General features: G+C 41.7%; 1 protein-coding gene across 2 annotated transcripts; it reads right to left on the reverse strand.

Moving 5' to 3' along the window:
- On the reverse strand, positions 1-27,160 carry POGLUT3 (protein O-glucosyltransferase 3). 2 transcript variants are annotated; one of them, XM_034933630.3, is made up of 9 exons: positions 26,071-26,446; positions 25,709-25,832; positions 18,876-19,073; positions 14,048-14,331; positions 9,901-10,117; positions 9,075-9,271; positions 7,197-7,391; positions 5,503-5,607; positions 1-2,847 (listed from the first exon to the last, which is right to left on the reverse strand). In XM_034933630.3, exons 2-9 carry the CDS (start codon positions 25,824-25,826, stop codon positions 2,722-2,724), a joined length of 1,440 nt encoding a protein of 479 aa, XP_034789521.2. In that variant the 5' UTR covers positions 25,827-25,832; positions 26,071-26,446; the 3' UTR covers positions 1-2,721. The 2 variants fall into 2 exon arrangements, with proteins under 2 accessions (XP_034789521.2, XP_003828387.2); XM_003828339.6 differs by lacking the exon at positions 25,709-25,832 and having other exon boundaries at positions 26,071-27,160.
- Positions 27,161-27,256: the final 96 nt, after the last annotated feature.

Here is a 27,256-nt window from a genome sequence, read left to right on the forward strand (position 1 = left end):
TTTTTCAACTTTTTATTTAGAAAATTTATTTTATTTAAAAAGTATGTATATACATAAGTCCCAAGATATAAAGTTCTAAACATAGATTTAAAAAGAGCAAAATGGAAAAAATATAAATATTTCCTGTTCCTATTTATATCTTTTGTGCATTTATTGTCTTTTCTAAGGTTGGCATTTTTCTTTATTTTGCAATTTGATCCATACTTACAGTAAAAAAAAATCTAAATATTATAGAAAGGTATAAAGCAAAAAGTAAAAATTCCCTTCACTCCATCTTCTCCTCAGATATTGGTGAATCTCCTCCCAAACTTTCAACCACATAGATGCATTTTTGTTTTCAAATCAGAAAGCCATTAACACTAACTCTTTAAAGGCTGCGGCTGAATTGGCGAGATGAAGAATTATGTAGATTAAGGCTGCTGTCTCCCTATAGAATTTTTTGAGGGATTCCACCTTTTTTTAAAGCACATCCTTCCTGTTCCACACACTGAATCTGCCTGGTTTGTCTCAACTTGCTTTTAACTATTAGGCCTGTTTGGCAGAGGCAATATAAATTTTTAAAAATGTAAGACGTTTAAAATGCCATTAGCCTTTAGCACCTGGAATTTGAGGCAGAAAGGTATGAGGCAGGCAACCTTTCTTGCCATAATCCCAGTTTTGAGAAGCCTCAAACACTATGTACAATATTTAAGACACAAATTCATTAGGTATGGGCTCAGGACAGCTTGCTCTTATTTAATACTTGTGTGCTTGTGGTTTTGCACAATGGATGGGTATTAGAGTTTGCCTTGGATACTTGGCATTGATTAGACTGTTCTGAAATTTGGTTATGCTTAGTCAAAAAATTCTGTTTATTGTTCTTCAGCAAGAATAGATGTAACCACTTTAAAAATAGTTACATTGTTTTCCAGATTAAGTAAATATTTCAGTTAGGAGAATACATATTTTTATTTTTATTTTCAGTTTTTGAGCTGGAGTCTCACTCTGTCGCCCAGGCTGGAGTGCAGTGGTGTAATCTCAGCTCACTGCAACCTCTGCCTCCCAGGTTCAAGTGATTCTCCTGCCTCAGCCTCCCGAGTAGCTGGGATTACAGGCAAATGCCACCATGCCCGGCTAATTTTTGTATTTTTAGTAGAGACGGGGTTTCACCATGTTGGCCAGGCTGGTCTCAAACTCCTGACCTCAAAAGATCCGCCCACCTCGGCCTGCCAAATTGCTGGGATTACAGGCGTGAGCCACTGCAACCGGCCAGAGTACATATTTTAAAATTTGGAATGAGGATAGCTCTTGTTTTAGAACATGCACTTTAGTGAACTGAACCTTGGACTGATGGTTACAAGGAGTATGTAATGAGCTTTCAGGCTATGAGTCCTAAATCCTGACCCTGTCCTAAAAGAGAGAGGAAATTTCCAAAGTCTTCATCTTAGCAACGACACCCACTGAAATAGAAAAGTGGTGGAGTGAAGAATGCATGCTTGCCTTTGTTCTTGGCCTATTATTAGTGAATCCCAAGATAGCAGGCTTCCTGAAGATTGTTGTAGAGGTTTTCAGTGTTTTCAAGGATCCCCTTTTCAGCTTAAAAATAATGAACGCCTTTCACCTGACTACAGTTATCTTTCACCTATTCAATATAGAGATAATGAATGATGCCTATAGCATACCTTCATCTATGTTAATAACTGTATTGTCTTTGATGGGTATACAACTCAGATAGATTTGGAATTACTAACTTAAGGTACAATTTCTCCTTAATGTTGTCTCGGGCTTTAGCAAAATTTAGTTTAAAGGATATGAGTAGTGCTTTAAAAAATATTCCCTCCACAGTCTCCATGCCACCTTTAATAACAGAGTCATTCTCTTCTTCCTTAAATATCCTTATCAGACCTTCTAAAAGGAAGCTGTTGTTAATGAAAGCCAAAAGCAGCTTGTAAGAGGAGAAATTATGCAGTGACGGGGGGCGGGGGGAAAACCCTGAACAAATATTTTCTCTTCATAATTGGAAGTGGAAGAGAAAAAGTGAACAGGGGATAGAAATAAACCAATAACATATGTAAACCAATAAATATGTAAACAGTTTTGCAGAGGCTGATTTATATTTTAGCAAGTCTCTCTATCGGCTATGATCCCCAAGTTTTCTTTTTAGAGAAACTATGATGCTGATAATAGCAGTTTTTACGCAAAAGATATCAATATTCAATGATATTTGGTAATGCTTGTTCAAATACAGGTTGAACATTCCTCATACAAAAATCTAAAATCTGAAATACCCCAAAATCCAAAACTTTTTGAGTGCTGACACCACCACTTGGGTCGCTAAGATAGTGACACCTTTGCTTTCTGACAGTTCAATGTATACAAACTTTGTTTCATGCACAAATTATTAAAAATATTATATAAAATTACCTTCAGGGTATGTGAACAAGGTATATATAAAATATAAATGAATTTTGTGTTTAGACTTGGATCTCATCCCCAAGATATCTCATTATGTACATGCAAATATTCCCAAATCTTAAAAAATCTGAAGCCTGAAACACTCCTGGTCCTAAGCATTTCAGATAAGGGATACTCAACCAGTACTGCTATATCCATCTACATATATAAAGCCACCGGGAGAACTAGTCCACTTGGTGCAGTCTTCTATACTGTCCTTCACAGCTTAGATTCAATCTTTCCTTAAAGATGTAGCCGGGATACACAGGAGTGTGATTCTGGGCTGACTCAAAGTTCTTCTCTTGAAGGCTTTTTCCTGTGGCACTGGCAGATGGCTGTGCTATCTTCTGGCTGAGGAACAAGTTCCATTCCATCACGTACTTCGGGTTTGCTGGACTGGCGCTCGGCATATTTCTGAAATGTGGGTTTAAAGGGAACTGAAAGGTTAGTTCACACTGCATTCTGTTGACTCCCCCACCCACTCCCATCCGCAGTCACGCCATCTTTTCTAGTTGCTGTGTGTCTGCAGACTAAAACCAAAGGTCTGATTTATTCCAGTCCTAAAGTTACATTTTAACTTTAGCTATCACAGGCACTAGTTATAATTCATAATCTAGCAAGAAACCCCAATCCACAATTTTATGTGTTGGTTGGAAGCCTCTACAAAAGGGATGCCAAGCCAGACGTCCCTACCTGAAACAAACAGCAGCTCTCAGCATTTATTTTCCACTTGTTATTGAATAATTAACTTTGTTGAATACTCAAGCCAGCAAACAAACAAGATAACCATCTGAAAAGTTGGCAGTCTCACACATTCTTTCCTTTAGGCCTATAGTCACACGCATTTTTGAATGGCAACAGGTCTGTGTAATGTTCCTCCACTGTGGCCCTGAGTGAAATATTTCTATAAATGGAGTTTTTTTTTTTTTTTTTGAGACACGGTCTTACTCTGTCACCGAGGCTGGAGTGCAGTGGCGTGATCTTGGCTCACTGCAGCCTCCAACATCCTAGGCTCAAGTGATCCTTACACCTCAGTCTCCTAAGTAGCTGGGACTACAGGCGCGTACCACCATGCCCAGCTAATTTTTTTCATTTTTTGTAGAGATGGCGTTTCACCATGTTGCACAGCCTGGTATTCAACTCCTGGACTCAAGCAATCTGCCTACCTCAGCCTCCCAAAGTGCTGGGACTACAGGCATGAGCCACCCTGCCCAGACATAAATTGGATATTTCAATTCAATGATTCCATGTCCCTTTTGCTGTATATTCCTGGTACTGGACCAAATGCAACAAAATGTTGACACAGTAGATAAGCCTAATTAATATTTTAGAGAGAGAAATTCCTAACATTAAAATTGAAACTATTTGGGAGGCTGAGGCTGGAGAATCACTTGAGGAACCAGGGAAACACGGCAAGAGCTTGTTTCTAAAAAAAATAAATAAATTAGCTGAGTGTGGTGGTGTAGTCCCAGCTACTAGTGGGAGGCTGAGGTGAGAGGGGGGAAGAATCGCTTGATCCTAGGAGGTTGAGGCTGCAGTAAGCTGTGATCATGCCACTGCACTCCAGCCTAGGTGACCGAGTAAGAAATATATATATATATACATATATATATATTTTTTAGATGCATTTTGCTCTTGTTGCCCAGGCTGGAGTGCAGTGGTGCAATCTAGGCTCACTGCAACCTCCGCCTCCCAGGTTCAAGCGATTCTCCTGCCTCAGCCTCCTGAGTAGTTGAGATTACAGGCATGTGCCACCACACCTGGCTAATTCTGTATTTTTAGTAGAGACGGGGTTTCACCATGATGGCCAGGCTGGTCTTGAACTCCTGACCTCAGGTGATCCACCCTCCTCGACCTCCCAAAGTGCTGGGATTACAGGTGTGAGCCACTGCACCCGGCCAAGAAATTGTTTAAAAAACTGTTTAACAATTAAAGCTAGACCAACAGAGGGGACAGACCAATTTAAGGGAAGGAAGGGCTGCTTCTAGTAAATAGTGTAACTTATCATTTTTATTTTTCTATGAAAATGAAAATATGAGAGGGTAGTATCCACAAGCTTCTAGGGAAATTTACTTTTACTATGCCTACAGAAAAATAAATTTAGGTTAAAAACAAGAACATAATTTCCTTTTTTTATTCTTCCTGTCTAGATTTTTCTGAGTAAAACTCAAGGTAGTTACTCAAAAGACCAATCCTCGGATTCCCAATAAACACTATACTTCAGGATTCAGCCCTAAGGTGTTAGAACTGTTATACATATTTCTCATTAGTTTGTTTGCTACAGCAAGCTAAATATTTGCATTCTGCCTTGTACTATAAAAGGCATGAATCTTAAGTATCAAGGAGAATAAGGAGGCGACATTTTGAGTAAAAAGGGATGTTAATGATCTCCAGTCCAACCATCTTGTTTTCCAGATAAGGAAAAATGTTTTTCTCTGAGGTTCCAGAACACCTACACTAGGAATTCAATAAAGCATTTAATAAAAGAGAGCACTGAGAAGATGGGAGGAGTTGCTAATCTATATTTGTGAGGGCTCCCAGCGTCGTTTTACATAATATGGAATAAAGATGAAAATATGGAGGCCACGGCTGGGCGTGGTGGCTCACACCTGTATCCCAGCACTTCAGGAGGCCAAGGCAAGGCAGATCACCTGAGGCCAGGAGTTCAAGACCAGCCTGGCCAACATGGCGAAACTCCGTTTCTACTAAAAATACAAAAATTAGCTGGGCATGGTGGCGTGTACCTGTAATCCCAGCTACTTGGGAGTCTGAGGCAGAATTGCTTGAACCTGGAAGGCAGAGGCTGCAGTGAGCTGAGATTGAGACACTGCACTCCAGCCTGCACGACAGAGACTTCATCTCAAAACAAATAAACAAACAAAAAACAAAAAAAAGGGGGCCACCAAATGAAGACTTAGCACTATCTTTCCCTAGGCAAGTGCCTTGGCTTAGCCAGTGGTCCATAGGCTGACTGTGAGCCCTTCAGGAAGCCAGGCAGGAAGTGTACAGGCCAAGCAGGTAGTCTGAGGACACCCGACCCAGCAGTGTGGACAGACACTCTGAACTGACCTGCAGTACTTGGTAATAGTAGCAGTAAAGCCTGTGTGGCTGTAGTAGGTCCCTAGCCATCAACTGTCCTTCTTTTGCAATCTTCTTGGCTTCTTCATCATTTTCCTGAAAGGTTAAAAAAAATAAAAATGAATGAAAATTACTACTGCGACCCACAAAGAGAGGGTTAAGTGTGAGGTGGGACAGATGTGGGGTTGAAAGTGAACAGCATGGGAAAGACAGAACATAATGGAATTATAACTTAAGAATGAGGCTACAGGGGCCGGACATGGTGGCTCACACCTGTAATCCCAGTACTTTGGGGGCCCAAAGCTAGAAGATCACTTAAGGTCAAGAGTTCGAGATCAGTCTGGCCAACATGGTGAAACCCCATGTCTACTAAAAATACAAAAATTAGCTGGGTGTGGTGGCGGGTACCTGTAATCCCAGCTACTCAGGAGGCTGAGGCACGAAATTCCTTGAACCCGGGAGGCAGAGGTTGCAGTGAGTGGAGATCGTGCCACTGCATTCCAGCCTGGGCGACAGAGTGAAACTCTGTCTCAAAAATAAATAAATAAATAAATAAATAAACTAATAAATAAATAAATGAAAGAATGAGGCTACAGGAAGAGACAGAGTATTTTCCTAGACATCTCCGTTAAAGAGAAACGATCACATGTTTGGCCCCTCTTCCACAGTACTAGGAAACCACTCCTTCTCCCCACAGTGCAACAACCCACATGCAGCCCCTATTGTGACCATCTTGGTACCTTCCTGGCCACCCAGGAAGTACTCTTCAGCTGCCTCATCTGTCCCACCAGCCTATTTCCTCTCTGCATGACAGGAGAATGAATCCGTTTTCACGTTATAACATCTTTTAAAAGCTCCATGCAAATATGCAGTCAGAGTCAAAAAGTTGTGTTATAAAATGGTAGCTATAAAAGACTGTATTGCTTTTGTAACCGAAAAATTCAGTCATTAGTACCCACAGGCTGTTCATTCAGTACCAGAAATAGTCAGCGTTCCTAATTATACTTTTGGAAAACAGTTAATCTTCTACAACGCTGCCCACAGGTAAGCCATTTGCAAGCAACTGAGGCTCTTATGAAGGGTCACAAAAGTGATTCTGCCTCAGGCGCCCAATTATTTCTATAACCATATATTGTTTCTTAGAATCTTAGTATAAAGTCTCATAATGGAAAGGTACATTTTTATAGCTTTATAATAAAACGCAACAGCTTTTTAATACTTTTCCTTTTAAAAAAGGAATTCCTATTTTATAGGAAACATGATTCTTGCGTTGTATAACACGCATTCATTAAGAATTTGTGCCTTTTTTCTAACTGGGGATAAGAAAAGAGTACTGTAATTGCCTGAAATATTTTCTTGTTCATAAAGCACCTTAACTCTGGTCTTTCAGTCAGTAATTTGCATTTTGTATGTTCTTGTTTGTATGTGTAAACATAGCATTTAGAAAATCTGTATTTTATATAAGGCTGGACTTCAAATCTTCTGAAAATCTTCAAAAATGTTGATAGAGGATATGCAAAATGATTCTGATGCTGATTCTTTAGATATTTCAAGGGAACAGCAATTTCAGAAAATAATATTTCTTTTCATTCCATTATGTCAAATCAAATTGTATTGTGATGGAACTCATCTAACACTGATGAATTTGTTATTGTTTAAAGAAATAAAAATTGCTGGACGCATACCTTAGCCCATTTAACTTTCTCTAATAAATCACTCAGATTTCTTTTAATTGGAACATAATGCTTCCAAGGTTCTAGTGCCATGTAGAAATGTTCATAATATGGCGAGTCCTGCTTTAAAACCAGACTGTCGCCCAGCATGAGATATGGATATCTGTAAGCAGCCACGGTCCCATCCACATTTACTTGATACTTGTACTGGAAGATGAAAAACAAACATAAACAAACTTTCAGTAGTCATTTGCTTCACTTCTGCTCCTCATCAACACTATAATACCAACTACAGAGGAATTATTTTCCATTTTCCAACTTTTTTGTGTTTAAAAGTTTTATTTTATAACTTACATCTTCTCTTTGTATAAAAATCACAAGCAGCCTTTCTCAGATTAATTTTAAGAAATACATTGTTTAAAGGTAAGGTGCTAAATTTTTGGAAATAGGAGTGAAGACCTATTTCAATCATGTCTCTGTAATAATGGAATCCAGATTTCTGTAACCAGGTAGGAAAACTATTTTCTTTTTAAGTTTTAATTAATTATTATTATTATTTTTTTGAGACAGTGTATTGCTCTGTCACCCAGGCTGGAGTGTAGCGGCGTGATCTTGGCTCACTGCAACCTCCACCTCCTGGGTTCATACAATTCTGGTGCCTCAGCCTCCTGAGTAGCTGGGATTACAGGCACCCACCACTGCAGCCAGCTAACTTTTTCCTATTTTTAGTAGAGACAGGGTTTCCCCATGTTGGCCAGGCTGGCCTCAAACTCCTGACCTCAGGTGATCCGCCCGCCTCAGCCTCCCAAAGTGCTGGGATTACAGGCGTGAACCACTATGCCCAGCCAGGAAAACTATTTTCAAAATTCTTAAAGCTCAATACTGATAACAATGAACACTTTCATTTATTCATTATTTCATTTGTTCCTTATACACAGTCTATGAAACAGGCAGGCATTGTCTCTATTTTACAGTTTTAGAGCTGAGGAGATAGAAACCTGGAGACATTTAAGGACTTGGGCAATGCTGGCAACATAGTAGGTAAGCTGTCTGCATATTTGTTGGGTTAATATACTTTGTTTTCCATTTCAAATGTAGTTTTCATAGGCATTAAACCTCATTCAATTAGAATAATCTGAAGCAGGTATTATTAACCCCTTCTTTTTGTTTTTACAAATGAGAAAACTGGTATTCAGAGAAATGTATAAACCTCATTCTCTGAGTCCAAATCCCCTGTTCTACTCATTGTATCACTCTGGGATGAAGAGGACACACTCCCAGATTTGGTAAATAAATTTTTCTTAAATAATTGGTACAAGGGAGTTTTTGAGCCCATCAGGTTTTGTCACATTGTTCACATCTCTCCTCTGGGCCTCGTGATAATGCTCTGAAGGAGTAGGCAGGCATCACACGGGTTTAAAGACCAAGGCACCAAGACAGGAAGGTCCCATAGTTGGTGGCAGAGGCAGGATTAGAAGCAGGCCTTGAACCCTAATCCCAACTCCCACTTTACATATATGGAATTTATGCTTTTTCTATTTATAAAAGACATTTGAGATCACTTTATGTAAAAGGTATTTATAGTCCCAGTTTATGAAAGCAAATACAAAAAAAAAAAGAAAGAAAAATGAGACATAAATATACCAAAATCCCAGGTTAATCCTTGTACTATATTTTGAGAATTAAGTATAGTTCTGAGCTATTTGGTAAACTTAACAATGAAAGAAGGAAACCACAATGGGTTTTGTAATTCCTGATATCTAATAAGAAAGTGTGAACATGTGTGTCAGTTCACAAGCCAGGAGAAATTTGCTGAAGCCCACCTATTTTGGTAGACTTTTAATACAATTTTATCACTTCATATCCATAGAAGAAGACTCAAATGCATACCTTAAAGAAATCAAAGAAACCCATCAACTTGGCTTTTCCAAGCTCCTTTTCTTTCTCTTGGAAAAAGAAATATCCTGTAATTCCTGCATCTAGTAGCTGAGGATTTTCTTTGGACAGCTGTACCAACTGGAGCCTCTCCTCTCGGCTGTCTCTACCTCTGAAGAAAGCTCTCTCTGTTTTATTGATCCAGGAAGGCCCTACAAGTTTGAAGCCATAAAAAAATTAGGATTATGAATTTGACATTTTAATATGGTAAGCATAATCCTCTTTAATCTACCATTGTCATTTAAGATGCTAAAGCTCTTTTATCATCAACTCATCTTCTAAAGTAGATGCTATTTCAACGAAAATATGGGATTGAGTCTCAATTTGCCAGAAGTACTTTCAAGTTTAGAGTTTAAAAAAAAGTCTTTTTATTTGCTGTATTATATAAAAGAATGCTCTAATTTCATCCATTTGTCTGCTAGTGAAAGCTCACGCAAGTATTGGTGTATTCTGTTGTATAATACTAGGAAATACCTGAAATAATGTCGGACCATGTTCAAAGCAAAAGGAGATTCAGTGACTGAGTCCACTCACCAAGGCATTAGCTTCTTCCATTTTCTGTGTTTCACAGTAAAACGTGAGCTAGCCCTTTGTTCTTACAAAGGGTGACCAGAAAAAACTATATAACTGAGGAACATCCACAAATCTTTAATCCCTAGGTTGGTCAGAATTTTCAGTACAAGACTTTTTCTAATATGCTACTGAATGCAAACATACATGTATAACCCACTCTGTCTCTAAGCTTTTTCTTCATTAATTAGCCTTGCATTTCCCTGAATACCTGTATTTCCCTGAATAGAGAGGAGATCATTTGTAACACCCCGCATGGCTTCAAGCATGGAGTGGGTTATGTCATACGTTGGAAGGACAACATCTCTTGAATCCAGAGAGCCACACCATGAAATGATAGGTATGGGGCTGGGGGTTCCATTGACTTTTCGATGCTCCAAGGGCCAATCTCCAAGATTAACATAAAATTCCAAATCTGGGAGAAGGACCTAAATAAACATACAAACAAACATCAGTGCTGGGAAGATCTCAGTCTTTGGTACTAAGTACAACAGTTCTTTGGTTTTCTTACATATTTTTGACAGGGCTAACCATTCAAAAACAGAGAAGAGAGAAGAATGCCTGTCATTGACAGGATGGCTGTGAATTTGTCACCTGTGAGGATCTTGCATGACAAATTCACTTAACCAGGAGTCAGCTACCTCTGTCCAGAGATGCATGTAAAATTCAATGTTTGAGGCTGGGTGTGGTGGCTCACACCTGTAATCCCAGCACTTTGGGAGGTCGAGGCGAGTGGATCGTCGGGAGTTCAAGACCAGTCTGGCCAACATGGTGAAACCCTGTCTCTACTAAACTTACAAAAATTAGCTGGGCTGGTGGCAGGCACCTGTAATCCCAGATACTCAGGAGGCTGAGGCAGGAGAATCGCTTGAACCTGGGAGGCAGAGGTTGCAGTGAGCCAAGATCGCGCCACTGCACTCCAGCCTGGGCGACAGAGCAAGACTCTGTCTCCAAAAAAATAGAAAAAGAAATAAAATAAAATAAAATGTAGTGTTAGAGAAATGAAAATTGTGTAGAGAGGTAAGAATGAGTAGCTTCGATAACCCTCTGCCAGCTGCCTAAGCAAGAGAATCTACAAAGTTAGAACCAAACCCTTGTTTTCCTTCACTGTCCCCATCTTTACCTCATGTGCCCTTGCCTCTGGAACCTGCCAGTCCATTTCCATCTCCACGGTCAATGTCTCAGTTTAGACTCTCATCATTTCTTGCCTAGATTGTTGCAATAACTTCCTTACTAGGTGTTCTGATTCTGGGCTCTCCATACTGTAATCTGCTCTCCACAAGGCTGCTCAGATTTCCAAAACTAAAATTAATTCTAAAACTAACATTTCTAAAATAACTTTGTTAATGTCACTACCAAGCTTAACAGAACCTTAAGCCTATGGCACAAGATCTCAACTCTCTGGCTGGCATTCAAGGCCTCACGATCTTGTCCCAGCTTGGCTATAAGCCTCATCTTTCATCTGCCCACCTACCAGGAAACCTTAGGCTACTCTCTGAAAATGCCATCCACCTCAACATGTAATTCCATTCACTTGGAATGTTTTACTTATTTAACTTGGCAGTCTCCTTTCTCATCCTTCAAGCCCAGATCTAACACCACCTCTTCTATGACTCACCCTCCTCAGGCACTTAAACCCTAGGTACTTACTTCTCTTGAGGCCTATCATCATATTGGGATATAATTATTTGTTTGTATTCACATCCCACCCGCACTTCCAAACAACAAAAACAAATCCCACTACAGTGGGCTACTCAGAGACTAGGACTGAGTCTCACTTATCTTAGATTTATTTCTTCCCCAGCCACTGGGCAAAGAACAAAAGGAAAGGGCAAGAGATGTGAATATTCACCCTCTTGCTTCCCTGTCATTATTATTATTATTATTATTTTGAGACAGTGTTTCACTCTGCCACCCAGGCTGGAGTGCAGTGACGTGATCTTGGCTCACCACAACCTCTGCCTCTCAGGTTCAAGTGATTCTTGTGCCTCAGCCTCCCAAGTAGCTGAGACTACAGGCGCGCACCACCACACCTGGCTAATTTTTGTATTTTTAGTAGAGATGGGATTTCACCTTGTTGGCCAGGCTGGTCTCAAACTCCTGACCTCAAATGATTCATCTGCCTCGGCCTCCCAGAGTGCTAGGATGACAGGTGTGAGCCACCATGCCCAGCCTCCCTGCTATTATTTATAAACTCTTTAATAAACTCTACATTGGAAGTGCTCACTGTGGAGTAGGGTTTCTCAAGCTCATATTATTGACATTTGGGGCTGGATGATTCTTTGCGATGGGGTTGGGGGGTGCTATCCTTTGCACTGTAGGATGCTTACCCACTAGATGATAATAGCAACCCCTGACTTGTGACAACCAAAAATGTCTCTAGACATTGGCAAATGTCCTCTGAGGGGCAAAATCATCCCTGGTTGAAATCTACTGCTATGAAGCCAGCAACATGGATTAAAGAGGCAAGAATACAGGGCACAGTTGACTAGTTGTAGCCCGGGAAGAGAGCACTACCTTTAGGAGCAGATGCCCATCATATGCTTGTATCCTCACATTGTGGGCTGGTGGTGGAGGGGTTGGGGACTGCTATTTAAAGTAAGAACTGACTGCAGCCACACAGTCAGCATACTTGGGGAATTGTATAACATATCAGGAAAACTGTGTTTTTTTTGGTTTATAAAACTCCCTTGGCCAGGCGCAGTGGCTCATGCTCAGCACTTTGGGAGGCCAAGGCGGGCAGATTACGAGGTCAGGAGTTCGAGACCACCCTGACCAACATGGTGAAACCCCTTCTCTACTAAAAAAACAAAAATTAGCCAGGCGTGGCGTGCACCTGTAATCCCAGCTACTCAGAAGGCTGAGGCAGGAGAATCGCTTGAACCCAGGAGACAGAGGTTGCAGTGAGCCAAGATCGTGCCACTGCACTCCAGCCAGGGTGGCAGAGTGAGACTCCATCTCAAAGCAAACAAACAAACAAACAAACAAACAAACTCCCTTTATGGTCTCTCTGAGTAAGAAAGATAAATATTGCCCACCTCCATCCTTCACCCTGTATGATCAGAAACAAGAACAAAAGGTGGTTTAAGTTGCTCTGCTTAAGAGGAATTTAGAGTTCTGCAAATGTGGAAAGAGAGGCTGAATAGTGAGATAAGGGGGCGCTATTGGGGGATGTGGGGAGCCTGAAAAACAGGGGGCCTAACCACATTAGTGAGAGGCTAAGAACTTAAGGTCAAGGACAGCCCTGAGAAATTCCCAGAGGCAAGTATGACTGAGAGTCTGATTAGTGCAGAGATGTCTATTTTTAAATATCAGGGTTTTTGTTTGTTTGTTTTTTAGTATGCATTGGTGAAAAAAAACCAACCTGTTTCTGGTAGCCCAAGCTTTGACAAAATGTCCCATGCACGCTATCTTCTAGGTATGCTTAGGGTAAAACAAGGAAAATGTGTTCTAAGTTCAAGTCATTTTGAAGTGAAGAGAAGAAAACAGCTGCAGAAGGTGAAATCTAAGCAGGAGTAGTATTCAGCGGAACAGAGAACTTAAAGCGGCCTCTTGACATGGTTGTGCATGCCTATAGTCCCAGCTAGGATCAAGGCTGAGGCAGGAGGATGGCTTGAGCCCAAGAATTTGAGACCAGCCTGCTCAACACAGCAAGCCCCCATCCCTATTTAAAAATAAATAAATAAATGAGACTGTTCTGTTTGGATACTGTAAATATAGACTATTTAAAAAAAAAGAATAAGAAGTAACCTTGTTATAAATCTCTGGAAGCTCAAAGAAAGCTTGGGAGTGTCCTGTATGGCATACCTACCTGGGATGGGGGCTCAGCCACTTTATTCTATTTTATTTATTTATTTATTTATTTATTTATTTATTTGAGATGGAGTCTCACTCTGTCACCCAGGTTGGAGTGCAGTGGCGCAATCTTGGCCCACTGCAGCCTCCACCTCCTGGGTTCAAGGGATTCTCCTACCTCAGCCTCCTGAGTAGCTGTGATTACAGGCGCCCACCACCACACCCAGCTAATTTTTGTATTTTTAGTAGAGATGGGGTTTTGCCATGTTGGCCAGGCTGGCCTTGAACTGCTGACCTCAGATGATCCACCCGCCTCAGCCTCCCAAAGTGCTGTGATTGCAGGTATGAGCCACCATGCCCGGCCTCAAGCCACTTAATTTTAAATCTTACAGGAAAGTAAGATCCACAAAGATGGAGAACATGATGAACACTCAGGTTGCAAATATCTTAGATGCCCATTTCTCAGCCTGAAATCTGTTTCATCCTTTGTCATTATAATTCTAAACATTTAAATGTTATACCTAAATAATTAAACTGTATTATCAATTCATTCATTCTCCTACCTTTCTTGTCAATGATAACAAAATCTCATCAGAGAACATCTTGAAGTCTGTGTATTTCCCTAAAGATCTCCGGTAAACATGGTTATTGAGAATCGTGTAATGAACAATGGCACCTCTCTCATCCCCAAACCTTTTGGGGACTTCTTTTAGCATTTGCTGGAGATTGATGCTGGGAAAGGAAGCAAAATCTTTTGCAATCTGTGGTTCCTTGGTTGGACAAGAAAGAGTTTTCTGCCAGGCCTGAGGATCTTCCGGACACTCACAGTACTCATGGTACACTGGTCCTAGGGAAGGAAAACATGAAAAAGGCCGCACTCCATTAGCAAGCACCACAACACAGGGAGTCACTTCTGTCTCTGCTTCTTGGTGAATTCTAAGATTATCCAGAGATAATCTGCCCTAGTCAAATCAGTGGTGTAAGTGATTATGTTAGAGTCCTACACTTTTACTTCCCTTTTCACACAACCTTGGATAAACAGTTTAGTATATGCCCTCTCCCAATCTAACCTACTCTCGGTCACTTAGCTGATAAATTCATCTCTAATAAGGTATAAATGGCTGGCAAACATAAAACAACTTACCTTTTAGCAAGGAGAAAAAGAACATATTAATTTTTAGACATTATGTAAACCAAAAATAAAATTCTAAGCCTCCTAGACCGTCCAAATGGATCCCTCCTTTTGGCCAAGGGCATTCCAAAGTTAATCTGAAAAACTAGTTCGTCCATGAAGGGAAAGGGGAACCAGGCATGCCTCATTATACCCTCCTCCCTTTTGGAATTCAGGCCTAGCTGACCAGCATTAACATCAACACAAACTTTGTTGAACTGACTCTTTAAGTCTGATAAGAAACATTTGCAATCTCTTCTCTGTCGCCTGCTACCTGGAAGCCTCATCTGCATGATAAAATCTTGGTTTCCACAAACCCTTATCATAAGCCCAGACATTCCTTTCTATTGATTCTAAGTCTTTACACAATAACTTAATTCTTTCAACCAACTGCCAATCAGAAAACCTCTGAATCTACCTATGACCTGGAAGCTACCCCCAACCCCTCCCAACCACCCCCACCCCTTCCAGTTGTCCCTTCTTTCCAAACCAAACCAATGTACATCTTACATGTATTGATTAATGTCTTATGTCTTCCTAAAATGTATAAAACCAAGTTGTAGCCTGATCACCTTGAGCACAGGTTCTCAGGATGTCCTGAGGGTTGTGTCATGGGCCATTGGTCATTGAGTCTGAGAGATGGGGGAACAATAAGGTAAGCCCTACAATTCCTACAGCTTACTGCTTAAGGGAGCTTCGAGGCTGTAGTGCAGGGAGGGGGACTGTAGGCAAAAACAGGTAGTCTCACTGAATTGAATATTTGGCTCAGAATAAAGCTCTTCAAATATTTTAGAGTTGGACTCTCTTCTTTTTTCTTTCTTTCTTTTTTTTTTGTTTTTTGGTGGCAGGGGGACAGAGTCTCACACTGGCTGAGACTCTGGCAGAGTCACCCAGGCTGGAGTGTAGTGGTGTGATCTCGGCTCACTGCAACCTCCTCCTCCCAGGCTCAAGTGATTCTCCTGCCTCAGCCTCCCGAGTAACTGGGATTACAGGTGCGCACCACCATGTTCGGCTAATTTTTGTATTTTTAGTAGAGACGGGGTTTCACCATGTTGGCCAGGCTGGTCTCAAACTTCTGACCTCAGGTGATCCACCTGCCTCGGCCTCCCAAAGTGCTGGGATTACAGGCGTGAGCCACCATGCCTGGCCATAAGTTTGACTCTTTTCATTGACAACAAGTAACAGGGACTGATGTACCACCCCACCTGAAACAACCAGAAAACACTCCCACAAAACATATGAAACAATAGTTTTTTGTTGTTTTTGTTGTTGTTTTTTTGAGATGGAGTCTCACTGTGTTGCCTAGGCTGGAGTGCAGTGGTGTGATCTCAGCTCACTGCAACCTCCGCCTCCTGGGTTCAAGTGATTCTCCTGCCTCAGCCTCCTGAATAGCTAGGATTACAGGCACTCACCACCACGCCCAACTAATTTTTTGTATTTTTAGTAGAGACGGAGTTTTGCCATATTGGCCAGGTTGGTCTCGAACTCCTGACCTCAAGTGATCCACCTGCTTCGGCCTCCCAAAGTGCTGGGATTACAGGCGTGAGTCACCGCACCTGGCCTTAAACAATAGTTTTTAAGGCACTAGGTATTAGGCAATGAAGGACAGTGAGTCTGAGAGATGGGGAACAAATAAGGTAAGCCCTACAATTCCTACAGCCTACTGCTTAAGGGAGCTTTGAGGTTGTAGTACAGGGAGGGGGACTGTAGGCAAAGCCAGGCAGTCTCACTGAGTTGAGGAGACAGAGCTGGCAGTCCAGGGAGACCAAGGCAGCTCTAGACTTTGTAGGACAGAGTATCTAAAAAGGAAGCACTGCACAGAGAGAACGTTAGAGATCTATAGAAGGTCCTCTTCACATATTGAGCAGAGCATATGATCAGTGCATTTTGGATGAGTTCTTCCCCTGTATTGATTCTAAAAATAATACAGTTTAATTATTTAGGTATAACATTTAAATATTTAGAATGATAATGACAAAGGATGAAAACAGATTTCAGGCTGAGAAATGGACATCTAAGATATTTGCCACCTGAATGTTCATATGTTCTTGGGGAAGACAGGGGAAGAACCCATCCAAAATGACCAGAGAGAACAGTACTTATCGGTGGGTACCAGCCAGATTGGAAAGCCTCCTAATTCACAGGGCTTGGGTAAAGTATGCAGAAGGGTATTACCTCAGTAGCGGGGAATAATTAGCCCTAGACTAAACATGGCTCTAGTCCCACCTAACAAACTGTAAAAGCAAAACTTGGAAGGATTAAACTATTTCCTAGTAATTTAACTGCACCCCAGAAAAGAGCTCAAGAAGATGAAAAAGCATCAAGAGGTGAAAACTACACTGTATAGGACTGACAACAGATTGTACATTGCAGAAGAAAAGAGAATTTAGAGACAGTAATAGAAACTATACAAAATGAAACAAAGAGAAAAAAGAATTTAAAAAATGAAAAGGGTATCGATGAACCATAGGATAGTTTCAAGCCCAATATATGGGTAATTAGTATCCTTGAAGGTAAGGTGGAATGGAACAGAAAACATATTTGAAGCAATAATGGCCATAATTTTTCTAAATTTGATGAAATTTAAATCACTTGGATGATTTAAATTCCAAGAAGTTCCACAAATCCAAAACACAGGAAACATTAAGGAAACTGCACCAAGGCACATAATAATCAAACTTCTCAAAAGAACTGATAAAGAGAAAACCTTAAAAGCAACACAGATGAACAAAGATAAGGAAAATGCTAGATTTATTGTTAGAAGCAATGCAAATGAGAAGACAGTGGAACCACATCTTTAAAGTATCAAAAGAAAAAAAACCCATCAACCTATAACTATAACTAGAGACAATGTCTTTTAAAAACAAAGGCAAACTAGGCCGGGCATGGTGGCTCATGCCTGTAATCCCAGCACTTTGGGGAGCCGAGGCAGGGAGATCACTTGAGCGCAGGAGTTTGAGATCAGCCTAGGTAACATAACAAGACCCTGTAGAAACAAAAAAATGTTTTGTAGAAACAAAAAAATATTTTTTTAATTAGCTGGGCATGGTGGTATGTGCCTGCAGTCCTAGCTACTTGAGAGGCTGAGGCGGGAGGTTTGCTTTAAACCAGCAGTTTTTGTTTCTGTTTTATTTCGTTTTGAGACAGGGGGTCTCACTCTGTCCCCCAGGCCAGAGTGCAGTGGCACGATCACAGCTTACCGCAGCCTCGATCTCCCTGAGCTCAGGTGATCCTCTTACCTCAGCCCCCTGAGTAGCTGGGACTACAGGTATGTGCCGCCACACCCAGCTAATTTTTTGTAGAGATGGGTTTTTGCCATGTTGCTCAGCGTGGTCTTGAATTCCTGGGCTCAAGTGATCCTCTGGCCTTGGCCTCCCAAAGTGCTGGGATTATAGGTGTGAGCCACTGCACATGGCCTAGCCCAGCAGTTTAAGGTTGCCGTGAGCTTTTTTTTGAGATGGAATCTCGCTCTGTCACCCAGGCTGGAGTGCAGTGAGGTGATCTTGGCTCACTGCAACCTCCACCTCCCAGGTTCAAGCGATTCTCCAGCCTCAGCCTCCCAAGTAGCTGGGACTTCAGGCATGCGCCGCCACCATGCCTGGCTAATTTTTGTATTTTTAGTAGAGACGGGGTTTCACCATGTTGCCCAGGCTGGTCTTGAACGCCTAAGCTCAAGCCATCCACTTGCCTCAGCCTCCCAAATTGTTGGGATTACAGATGTGAGCCACCACGCCCAGCCTGCAGTGAGCTTTGACTGTGCCACTGTACTCCAGCCTCGGCCATAGAGCAAGACCCTGTCTCAAAGTAAACAAAAAACAAATCAAACAAACAAAAGGCAAAACAAAAGGCAAAACAAAGTTTTTTCAGACATTCAAAAGCTGGAAGAATTCATCACCAGCATTCTCACAGTAAAATAAATATTAATAAAAATCCTTTAAGCAGAAGGCAGATGTTACTAGATGGAAATATGGATCTACACAAAGGAATGAAGAGTTTCGCAAATAGTAACTACATGGATGTAAATACACAAGATTTTTTTCTTATCATTTAAATCTCTTTACTTAATTTTCTTTCCCTTAAAATTTAAATTGAGCTCTAGGAAGTATGTATACAATGTTTACTCTACTGCACATGACTTTGAGGTCATCAGGTTTAGGCCATTCTAAAAGGCATGGGACCTACACACAAGGCTGACTCTGGAGTATATAATAATCACTTACCTTTCAAAATATAGGGAGACTGAGCCACATGTTCATCACCATAAAGGACCTCTATCTTCAGGCCTTCATCGACAGTTTCATACATCCTATATCTCATCAAAAATGTTCCATCATTCCTGTCCAAAGGTTTAGGGACATGTATCCGGACCAACTCTTTAGGTGAAAGAGATTTGACTACTACTTTGAATGGTGTTTCACCTAAAAGGAAAAGAAATATAAACAACTCTACCATGTCATGATAATGATTTACAATTATTGGATAGGTGTTATTGGATAACTTAAATATGTTGCTTTTTCCTGCAGCATTGGTGGTTAAAAAAAATCATTTCCTTTGGAAGATCTTTGAGGCCAGGAACTGTCATGTCTGGTTCATGCATTCTTTTTTTTTTTTTTTCTTTTTTGAGACAGGGTCTTGCTCTGTCATCCAGCTAGGAGTGCAGAGGCACAATCCTAGCTCATTACAGCTCCAACCTCCTGGGCTCATGAACCTCCTGCCTCAACCTGCATCAGCCCCATGAGTAGCTGGGACTATAGGTGTGTGCCACCATGCCCAGCTAATTTTTAAAATTTTTTGTAGAGATGGTGGGGGGCGGGATGGGTTGGAGGGGGTCTTGCTGTGTTGCCCAGGCTGATCTCAAACTCCTGACTTCAAGCGATCCCCACTGCCTCAGCCTCCCAAAGTGTTGGGATTACAGGCTTGAGCCACAGAGCTTGGTCTGGTTCATGTATTCAAACCACGGATCAGACTCAACATTTGAATCATTAGTCATTCAATAAAGATTTACTGCATGAACAAAAGCAAATCATTTTTTAAAAGCAAATAAAAAATAAACTTTTTGCTTATTTGGTCTTTCCTCCTTTGGGTAGGATTAAAGCCCAAATAGTTAAAAATCCATGGACTCTAAACATGACAGATCTCTCTAGTAATCGAACTTCCTCCTTATAAAATACACACAAGCTTTCTTTGTATACCATTTCAGTATCTAATAACCTTCATTTCTGTGAAAATTTCCCCGTTTATTAAGCCCAAATTTCAAGTGGTACTTCTAAGGCCATTTCCTTACGTAGAGAGAGAGTACAGCTAGTTACCAGACTCTTGTACAAGCTCACACACACACACACACAAACACACACATACACATCTTTGTAAATACTAGAGATTACTTCTGAGTCTGTTTCCTCAGCTTGAAATGAAACAGTTATACTGTAATAATCCATTCCACCTTCAAAGTTTTGTGGGGTTTCTGTTCTACGTAAATAATAACTATTCAACAAACTTTCCCTTTCCTATTAGCTGACATTTAGGCTTTGAAATGATACTGTTGTGATTAGTGTTACTGTGGCCAGGAATAAACTTTGAAACTTCTTCCTTCAGAGAGTGCAGAGGATATACCATTTAGATCACCATATCAAAGGAAAATGCTAAAAAAGTAATGAATCCTTTGAAATCCACAGTCCTAGCAAACGGAAAATTGTGACCAAAGTTGTTTTTCACTTCACATATTATAAAATTTAGAATATTTAAAATATATCTTTTGAAATTACTAAACACGTTTGTGAAATTCTTAGTTTCTAAATCGAGTGAGTGTAATATCTACTTTCTTTTGATCTTTAAGGGTTTTTTTTCTTGTGAGTCTGCAGAAATGTTTCTCAGTCTCTTCAATTTAGTAATAACAATGTGGTATCTGACATCTCGCTATTAAATATTAATAATCGAGTACCAAACATATACATTTTAGGATCCTTGAAACAAGTACGATAAAATTACGAAATAAATCTGCTAACCTAAATGAAGTATAATAAACATGGAAGATGCTATAAAGTGGTAATAATTTAATAGGAAATTATTAGAAATGTTGGCCAGTTACCTGAACTGCACAAATGAAACACATAAATTATTGCTTTGCATTATTTCCCACATGGTTTCAGAAAGGCAACATGGCACAGCAGATCGAAATCTGAAGAGGAAAGTCTGGGAATTGGAAAGCCACTTTCATTGCTCCCTCCCCAAACTGGAAATGTACAAAAAGGTTTTCTTATTTCCTGATCAAATAGTCTTATTCTCCATATATTATTATTTTAAATAAACAAAACAGATATAAGACAAGAATATTATTGACTATGTGACTTTTGGGAAAGACAGAAAAAAACAACTAGCTTCAAAATGCGTCAATTATTTGTAAATTTTAAGTATCAGACTAAAGAATTATGGTCGCTTCCAGTTGTAATATTTTTTGTCGCTGAAATATCATTTAAAAGTTACATTTCAAAATGTATGTATACAACTATAATATAGCCATTGGAAATATATGTTTTAAATGTTCAGTTATTTTTTACAGTAATCTGTCATGCCTGTGTCATTGTTGACATGAAATTAATGTTAGAATCAATGCAAGATAATATGGATCAGGACTGAAATAGAAATAAGAATTCTAACCTCATAAAAGAGAAAATGAGAAGAGTGAAATTTCAAATTGCTTCAAATGGAAGGCATGAAAATTCTCATTAGCTCTGGGTACTAATATAGTGGGATAGAATTGAGGCTCAACGGCAGGCGTGGTGGCTCACGCCTGTAATCCGAGCACTTTGGTAGGCCAAGGCAGGTGGATCACAAGGTCAGGATTTTGAGACCAGCCTGACCAACATGGTGAAACCCCTTCTCTACTAAAAATACAAAAATTAGCCGGGCATGATGGTGCGCACCTGTAATCCCAGCTACTCAGGAGGCTGAGGCAGGAGACTCACTTGAACCCAGGAGGTGGAGGTTGCAGTGAGCCGAGATCGCGCCACTGCACTCAAGCCTGGGCAACAAAGCTAGACTCTGTCTCAAAAAAAAAAAAAAAAAAAAAAAAGAATTGAGGCTCAGCTTGAGTTTTCTACTCAATAAATTCAAACTTAAGAAAAATAGCTAACTGGATGAGAATGCAGTGACTATGTAGACAAAAGGAGGTTGGCAGCATCAAAGTGTTACATCATTAGAATCAGAAATCTTGAACACGTTTGATTTGGTAAGAAATCAAAAGCATATTTAGAAATTCACTTAGCACTTTTTATGGGCTTGAGACTTTCATATGTATTTTCTATGTCATTTATTTCCTACAAGAAATTTGAGGTAGGTATCTGTCACTCCCATTTTATAGATCAAGAAACCAATGCTCCAAGAAGTAAAGTAACTTGCCCAAGGTCACATACATAATGAGCAGCAGAGCCAATATTTGAATGTAGCTTTGCAGCAGTCACAGTTGGAGGAATACTTCTGGCACTTCGGATACAATGGAGTCATCTCCTCCTCTGTTGTTTAGGAAGCTCATTAAGGCCCTCTACAGCTGCAGCAAAAGTGTTGACCCCACATGGTCAAGGGAAACAAAATCCCAGAAGGCCAAGGTGTTGTACCATGAGGCTAAATGGAAATCCTCCAAAAATATCTGGCTAGCTGCCAACGACGAACACCCTCCAAGATCTTATTGTAAACTGACGTACGACAATCATATTAAGGATGATTTGATAAAACAGAAAGAGCAATGAAGTAGAAGTTCAAAGGGCTGTTCCTGCCTTGGCTCTGACACATTCACTGTGGAGCCCACTGGGCAAGGCATTTTAGCTTCACTGAGCCCAGTTTCTTATGTGTAAAGACAGTAATATCTATCCTTCCTACCTTACAAGACTATTTTGGAGGACAAATTAAGCAAGGCATAGTATAAAACACTAAAGTACTACACAACCAGGAGGTAAGATTATTTTATGAAGATATTATTACTGATGAAGGTAGAAGACTGAGTAGAAAATAAGTATTTATATCCTTCCATCTTGACATATTTCAATCATCCCTCCCTCCACCCCTTATTTCTTTTCATCTACAATAGTTACTCAGCATCTCTAGCAAGCATTGTGCTAGAGACTGGGAATATAATAGTATCAACAGGTACTGCCTACATTCATAATTGAAGGAAATGTTCAATTCAAGCAAGAGTTTACTGAAAATAAAGATACAGTTCTTCCCCCTACCCAAGGACAAAGACCCTATAATTTCTGTCTGTGAACCCCAGTTTGAGATGTCCTACTTTTTAGATCACTGAAGTTCACAATATTTTTGTTATCTGGGTACTTGGATATATGTAGCATAATAGTGGCATTCAGGTAAATTCTACACTGTCGAATGGGAGTGATAATAAGGGAAACTTTCTAAGTTGTGTACAACAGGCTACAGCTTGAGAAGATTTTTCCTCTTTTCCAATTAGTTCTTTTGTGTGTGTGCAGTGGCACAATCTCAGCTCAATGCAACCGCAGCTTCCCAGGCTCAAGAGATCCTCCCACCTCAGCCTCCCCAGTAGCTGGGACCACGGCTGTGCACTACCACGCCTGGCTGATATTTTGGATTTTTTTGGTAGATGGGTTTTGCCATGTTGCCCAGACTGGTCTCAAACTTCTGAGTTCAGGCAGTCTACCAGCCTTGGCCTCCCAAAGTGCTGAGATTACAAGGCATGAATAACCAGCTATTCAGTTGGTTCTTGAAGAGGGAAAGACTTCAGGACTTGGAAGTGAATGTTGGTGGCAGAAATGTAAGAAACTAGTTGGGTGAGTTTTCAGAACTATACGGCACCTTTTTAACTGGAAGCCAGAAATCAAGAGGCCTGAAAGGAAACAAAGGGAATCCAAAGGAATGAAAGTAAGGTTGTCCAAAAAGTTCCATTTTATTTATTTATTTAGAGAAAGGGTCTTGCTATGTTGCCCGGGCTGGAGTGCAGTGGCACAATCATAATGCACTGCAACCTTGAGCTCCTGGGCTCAACTGATCCTTCTGCCTCAGCCTCCCAAGTAGGTAATTTTTAAAATTTTTATTTTAAGTAGAGATGGAATCTTGCTATGTTGCCCAGGCTGAGAAGTCTTTCTAAGACTAAAAAAGGTAAAAAAAGAAAAGTCACAGATCACAGGGGTAAACCATGCAGAATCATAAATGTAACTTTCCTTCTGTTAAGATATTTAATAGAAACTGTCTGTAAACTTTTTCGTTTGTTTAAATATATTTATGTATATATAATATATGTACATATAAAACATATACACAACTTTAAGTCATGTATCATTTGGATTTTAACTGAGAGTCTTTAACATACATTAGAGATTGACAAACTAGCTAATCCAGCTCAGTGCCTGTTTTTGTAAATCCTGTAAGCTAACAATGATTCTTATATTTTTAAAATGGGGATGGGCATGGTGGATTATGCCTGTAATCCCAGCATTTGGGGAGACTGAGGCAAGAGGATCCCTTGAGCCCAGGAATTTGAGGCTGCAGTAGCTATGACTGTACCACTGCACTGCATCCTGGGTGACAAAGACCTTGTCTCTTAAAAAAAAAAAAAAAGGAGGAGGGGGGTTGGAGAAAAATCAAAATAATAATATTCTGTAACTTAAGGAAAACTATATGAAATTGAAATTTCAGTGGCCATAAAAAGTTTTATTGTAACATAAACAGGTTTGTTATATGTCCATGGCTACAAAGCAGAGCTGAATAAATGTGAGCGATGATATCACCTACAAAGCCTAAATTATTTACTATCTGGCCCTTTAAAGAAAAAGTTTGTGAAACCCTGATATACACACATGCGTTTCTGTCAATAGAGTCGGAATTATTTTACCTAAATGCATATCATGCATATGAAACCAGTTGTCTGAGTATTTAGGGTCTAACTGGTAGACACGTTATCAAAGCAATGCCCAAAGACAACTTCAGGAGTGGTGTTCTGAATCAAATGTAGAACACAAGCCACTGAGGTAGTTAAGGGAGAGGCAGATTCTTGCCTCAGCTCAAATTTCTCCAGTGGCTCTCTTTTATCTAGTTATAAAGTCATTTGCTTGGCATTCAAGGCGCTTGAAGACCAGAGGCTACAATCAACCAGGCTTTTCCGCTCAGTATCATTAAATTACAGTACTTATTTTCCCGAACACCACGGTCTCCTACGCCTCTGTGCTTCTGCACATGCCATGGCGTCCTTCTATATGCCTGCCCAGCAAACCTTCTCATCCTTCAAGTCTCTGCTCCTGAAATCTTCCTGGATTTCTCCAGTCTCTGGCAGTGCTTCAATGTTGCCACTGCACTCTGTACATACCTTCAATTATCTTGTACAGTGATCAGTTATTTGCATGTCTTTGACCAACAGACTGTAAGTTCCTGATGGTCAGGCATTGTCTTTTCATCCTTAGATTCCCAGCAGAATTACCAAACACAGAAGTAGACATCAAAGAAGTATTTCTTGAATGAATGAAATTTTAAAAATCATTAAATCTAAAAGTGAATTATGTTTGGTTCCTAAATTCTCTGCTTTGCCCAGCTGTCAAGACCCCCTTACCCCTTTCCCAAGTTGGGACACACTTCTGGCAGCTATGTTCCCAGCTGGACTAGCAGGGGCAGAGGCACTGGGTTATTCTAATTGTCTCTTCGCTGATACAACAAGGTGCTAGTTGGCCAGAGCCCTAAACTTATACATTAGCAAATCCTGACTGACAACAGCGTGAAACCAGCAGGACAAGTTTTAAGAAGTTGCAAAGGTTAAGACGTGAAGGACAACGTGGGAGGAGGACCGGGCAGAAAGGGATTCAGGACGAGATCCATCTCACCCTCCGTGGAGGGAAAACCGAATGATTTCTACTGAGTTTCCCTAGTTCCTGTAATCTGCTTTCAAGAACTCAGAACTAAAAAGGAAACAAAAAACTAACACGTAAACCCCTCCTCCTTCCTACGGCTCTGACATTTCCTCTGCGTAGGAGTTCGTTGCTCCAAACCCACCAGGCCTAAGCCATGTAATCCGACGCGATCCGTCGGCTTGATGACTCACCACTGGAAAGCGCTCCCTGCAATCCCTCACAGTTAAGACAAGTAAGTCCGAGATGGAAGCCAACGTGTGACTCACGGCACACTCCTTGTAACGCCCGGGCGCCGTCCATTCGCAACATCAGTCCCTGCACATTAAATGCGGAAGGGCCCTTCATTCATTCATTCATTCATTCCACAAACTTTCGTGGTGATTTTTGCCCGCTTTGAGTACGGGCGGGAGGAGGGAAGAGGAGCTGACCAGACCCAAAAAGGGGCGACACACGCCGGGGAGGGACGCCACGCAGGCCGCGGGCGGACTCCCGGGAGGCGGAGACGCGCGGGGACCCGGCCGCGGGACGAGGGAGGCCGGCGGCTGGACACTACCTGGGGGAGAGCGAGTGAGGTTCTGGCCCTCCGAGTTGACCGCCTGCAGGTAGAAATAGCGGACCGGAAGGACGGCGGCCGCCTGCAGCCCGGGCCCCCACACCAGGCTCCGCGGCGCGCTGACCAGCACCTCCGGGGCCCCCGCGGCCACCAGCAGGGCGAGGCGCAGCTGCAGCAGCAGGGCCCGCGGGAGGCGGCGCATGGTCGGCGGGGCACAACTGCGGTCCAGCTCCGCGGCGGCGAGGAGGGGCCGGCAGCGCGGCGGGCCGGGCGGGGACTGGGGCCCACCGCGGGGCGGGTCTTTCGGGCGGGAAAGATTGCGGCGCAGGCTCCCTTTCCCGCCCGCTGTCCCGCCTCGTCTCCCTCGGGCGGGAACGCGAGCCAGTGCCGCAATCACCCACTGCGCGCCCTGTAGGGGTCGACGATGGGTGCGCCCCTTCCTCCCCGCAGCCCCATAGGCCCCGTGGAGGAAAGGGGTGGAGAGGCCCGCCCAGAGACCGAGGCTGCGAGTGTGCGCTGGCTGTTGATTGCCAAGGCCTCAGGCACGCCTGGCCTCCACTTCCAGTGGTCTTTCCCTTTCTTTTTCTTCCTTCCTTTCCTTCTTTCTTCTCTTTTCTTTCTCTGTTTTTATACAGACAAGGGGGCTGGCTCTGTCGCCTAGGCTGGAGTGCAGTGGCGCGACCACAGCTCTCTGCAGCCTGGAACTCGTGGGCTCAGGAGATCCTCCCGCCTCAGCCTCCCGAGTAGCTGGGACTGACTATAGGCACACGACACCACGCTGGCTAATTTAATTTTTTATTATTATTATTATTATTATTATTATTATTACTATTACTATTTGTAGAGACGGGGTCTCCCTGTGTTGCCCAAGGTGGTCTTGAACTCCTGGTTTCAAGCAATCCGCCCGCCTCGGCTTCCCAAAGTGCCGGGATTACAGGCATGAGCCACCGGGTCCGCCGCTCAGGTGTTTTTAAAGGACGTAGACCCGGTGGTGATTGTTGTGGGACGATGAAAGGGTCCCGCCCCAAGATCGATGTAGTTTAGGGAAATACCTTTTCCCAAGGAATGTCTCCGAGTTTACAAGATGAGAGCCAAGGTCACGCCCCCCGCCCTCCCTCACAGCCCTCTGTTCACAGCAGCACCGTTCTCTTGTGGCCTGTTTTGTTGCTTTTCTGCTTAGCAGCCT

Source organism: Pan paniscus, chromosome 9 (genome assembly GCF_029289425.2).
Source record: "Pan paniscus chromosome 9, NHGRI_mPanPan1-v2.0_pri, whole genome shotgun sequence".
NCBI classification, from domain to species: domain Eukaryota; kingdom Metazoa; phylum Chordata; class Mammalia; order Primates; family Hominidae; genus Pan; species Pan paniscus.

Excerpts from the sequence above, each read along its gene's own strand:
- POGLUT3 (XM_003828339.6), bottom strand. The coding sequence starts at position 26,272 with ATGCGCCGCCTCCCGCGGGCCCTGCTGCTGCAGCTGCGCCTCGCCCTG. Across the intron at positions 10,118-14,047 it reads TGTTATCATTGACAAGAAAG|GTCCTTCTCCCAGATTTGGA; the intron begins GTAGGAGAATGA and ends ATGTTTATTTAG. Across the intron at positions 7,392-9,074 it reads GTTTCTTTGATTTCTTTAAG|TACAAGTATCAAGTAAATGT; the intron begins GTATGCATTTGA and ends TTCATCTTCCAG.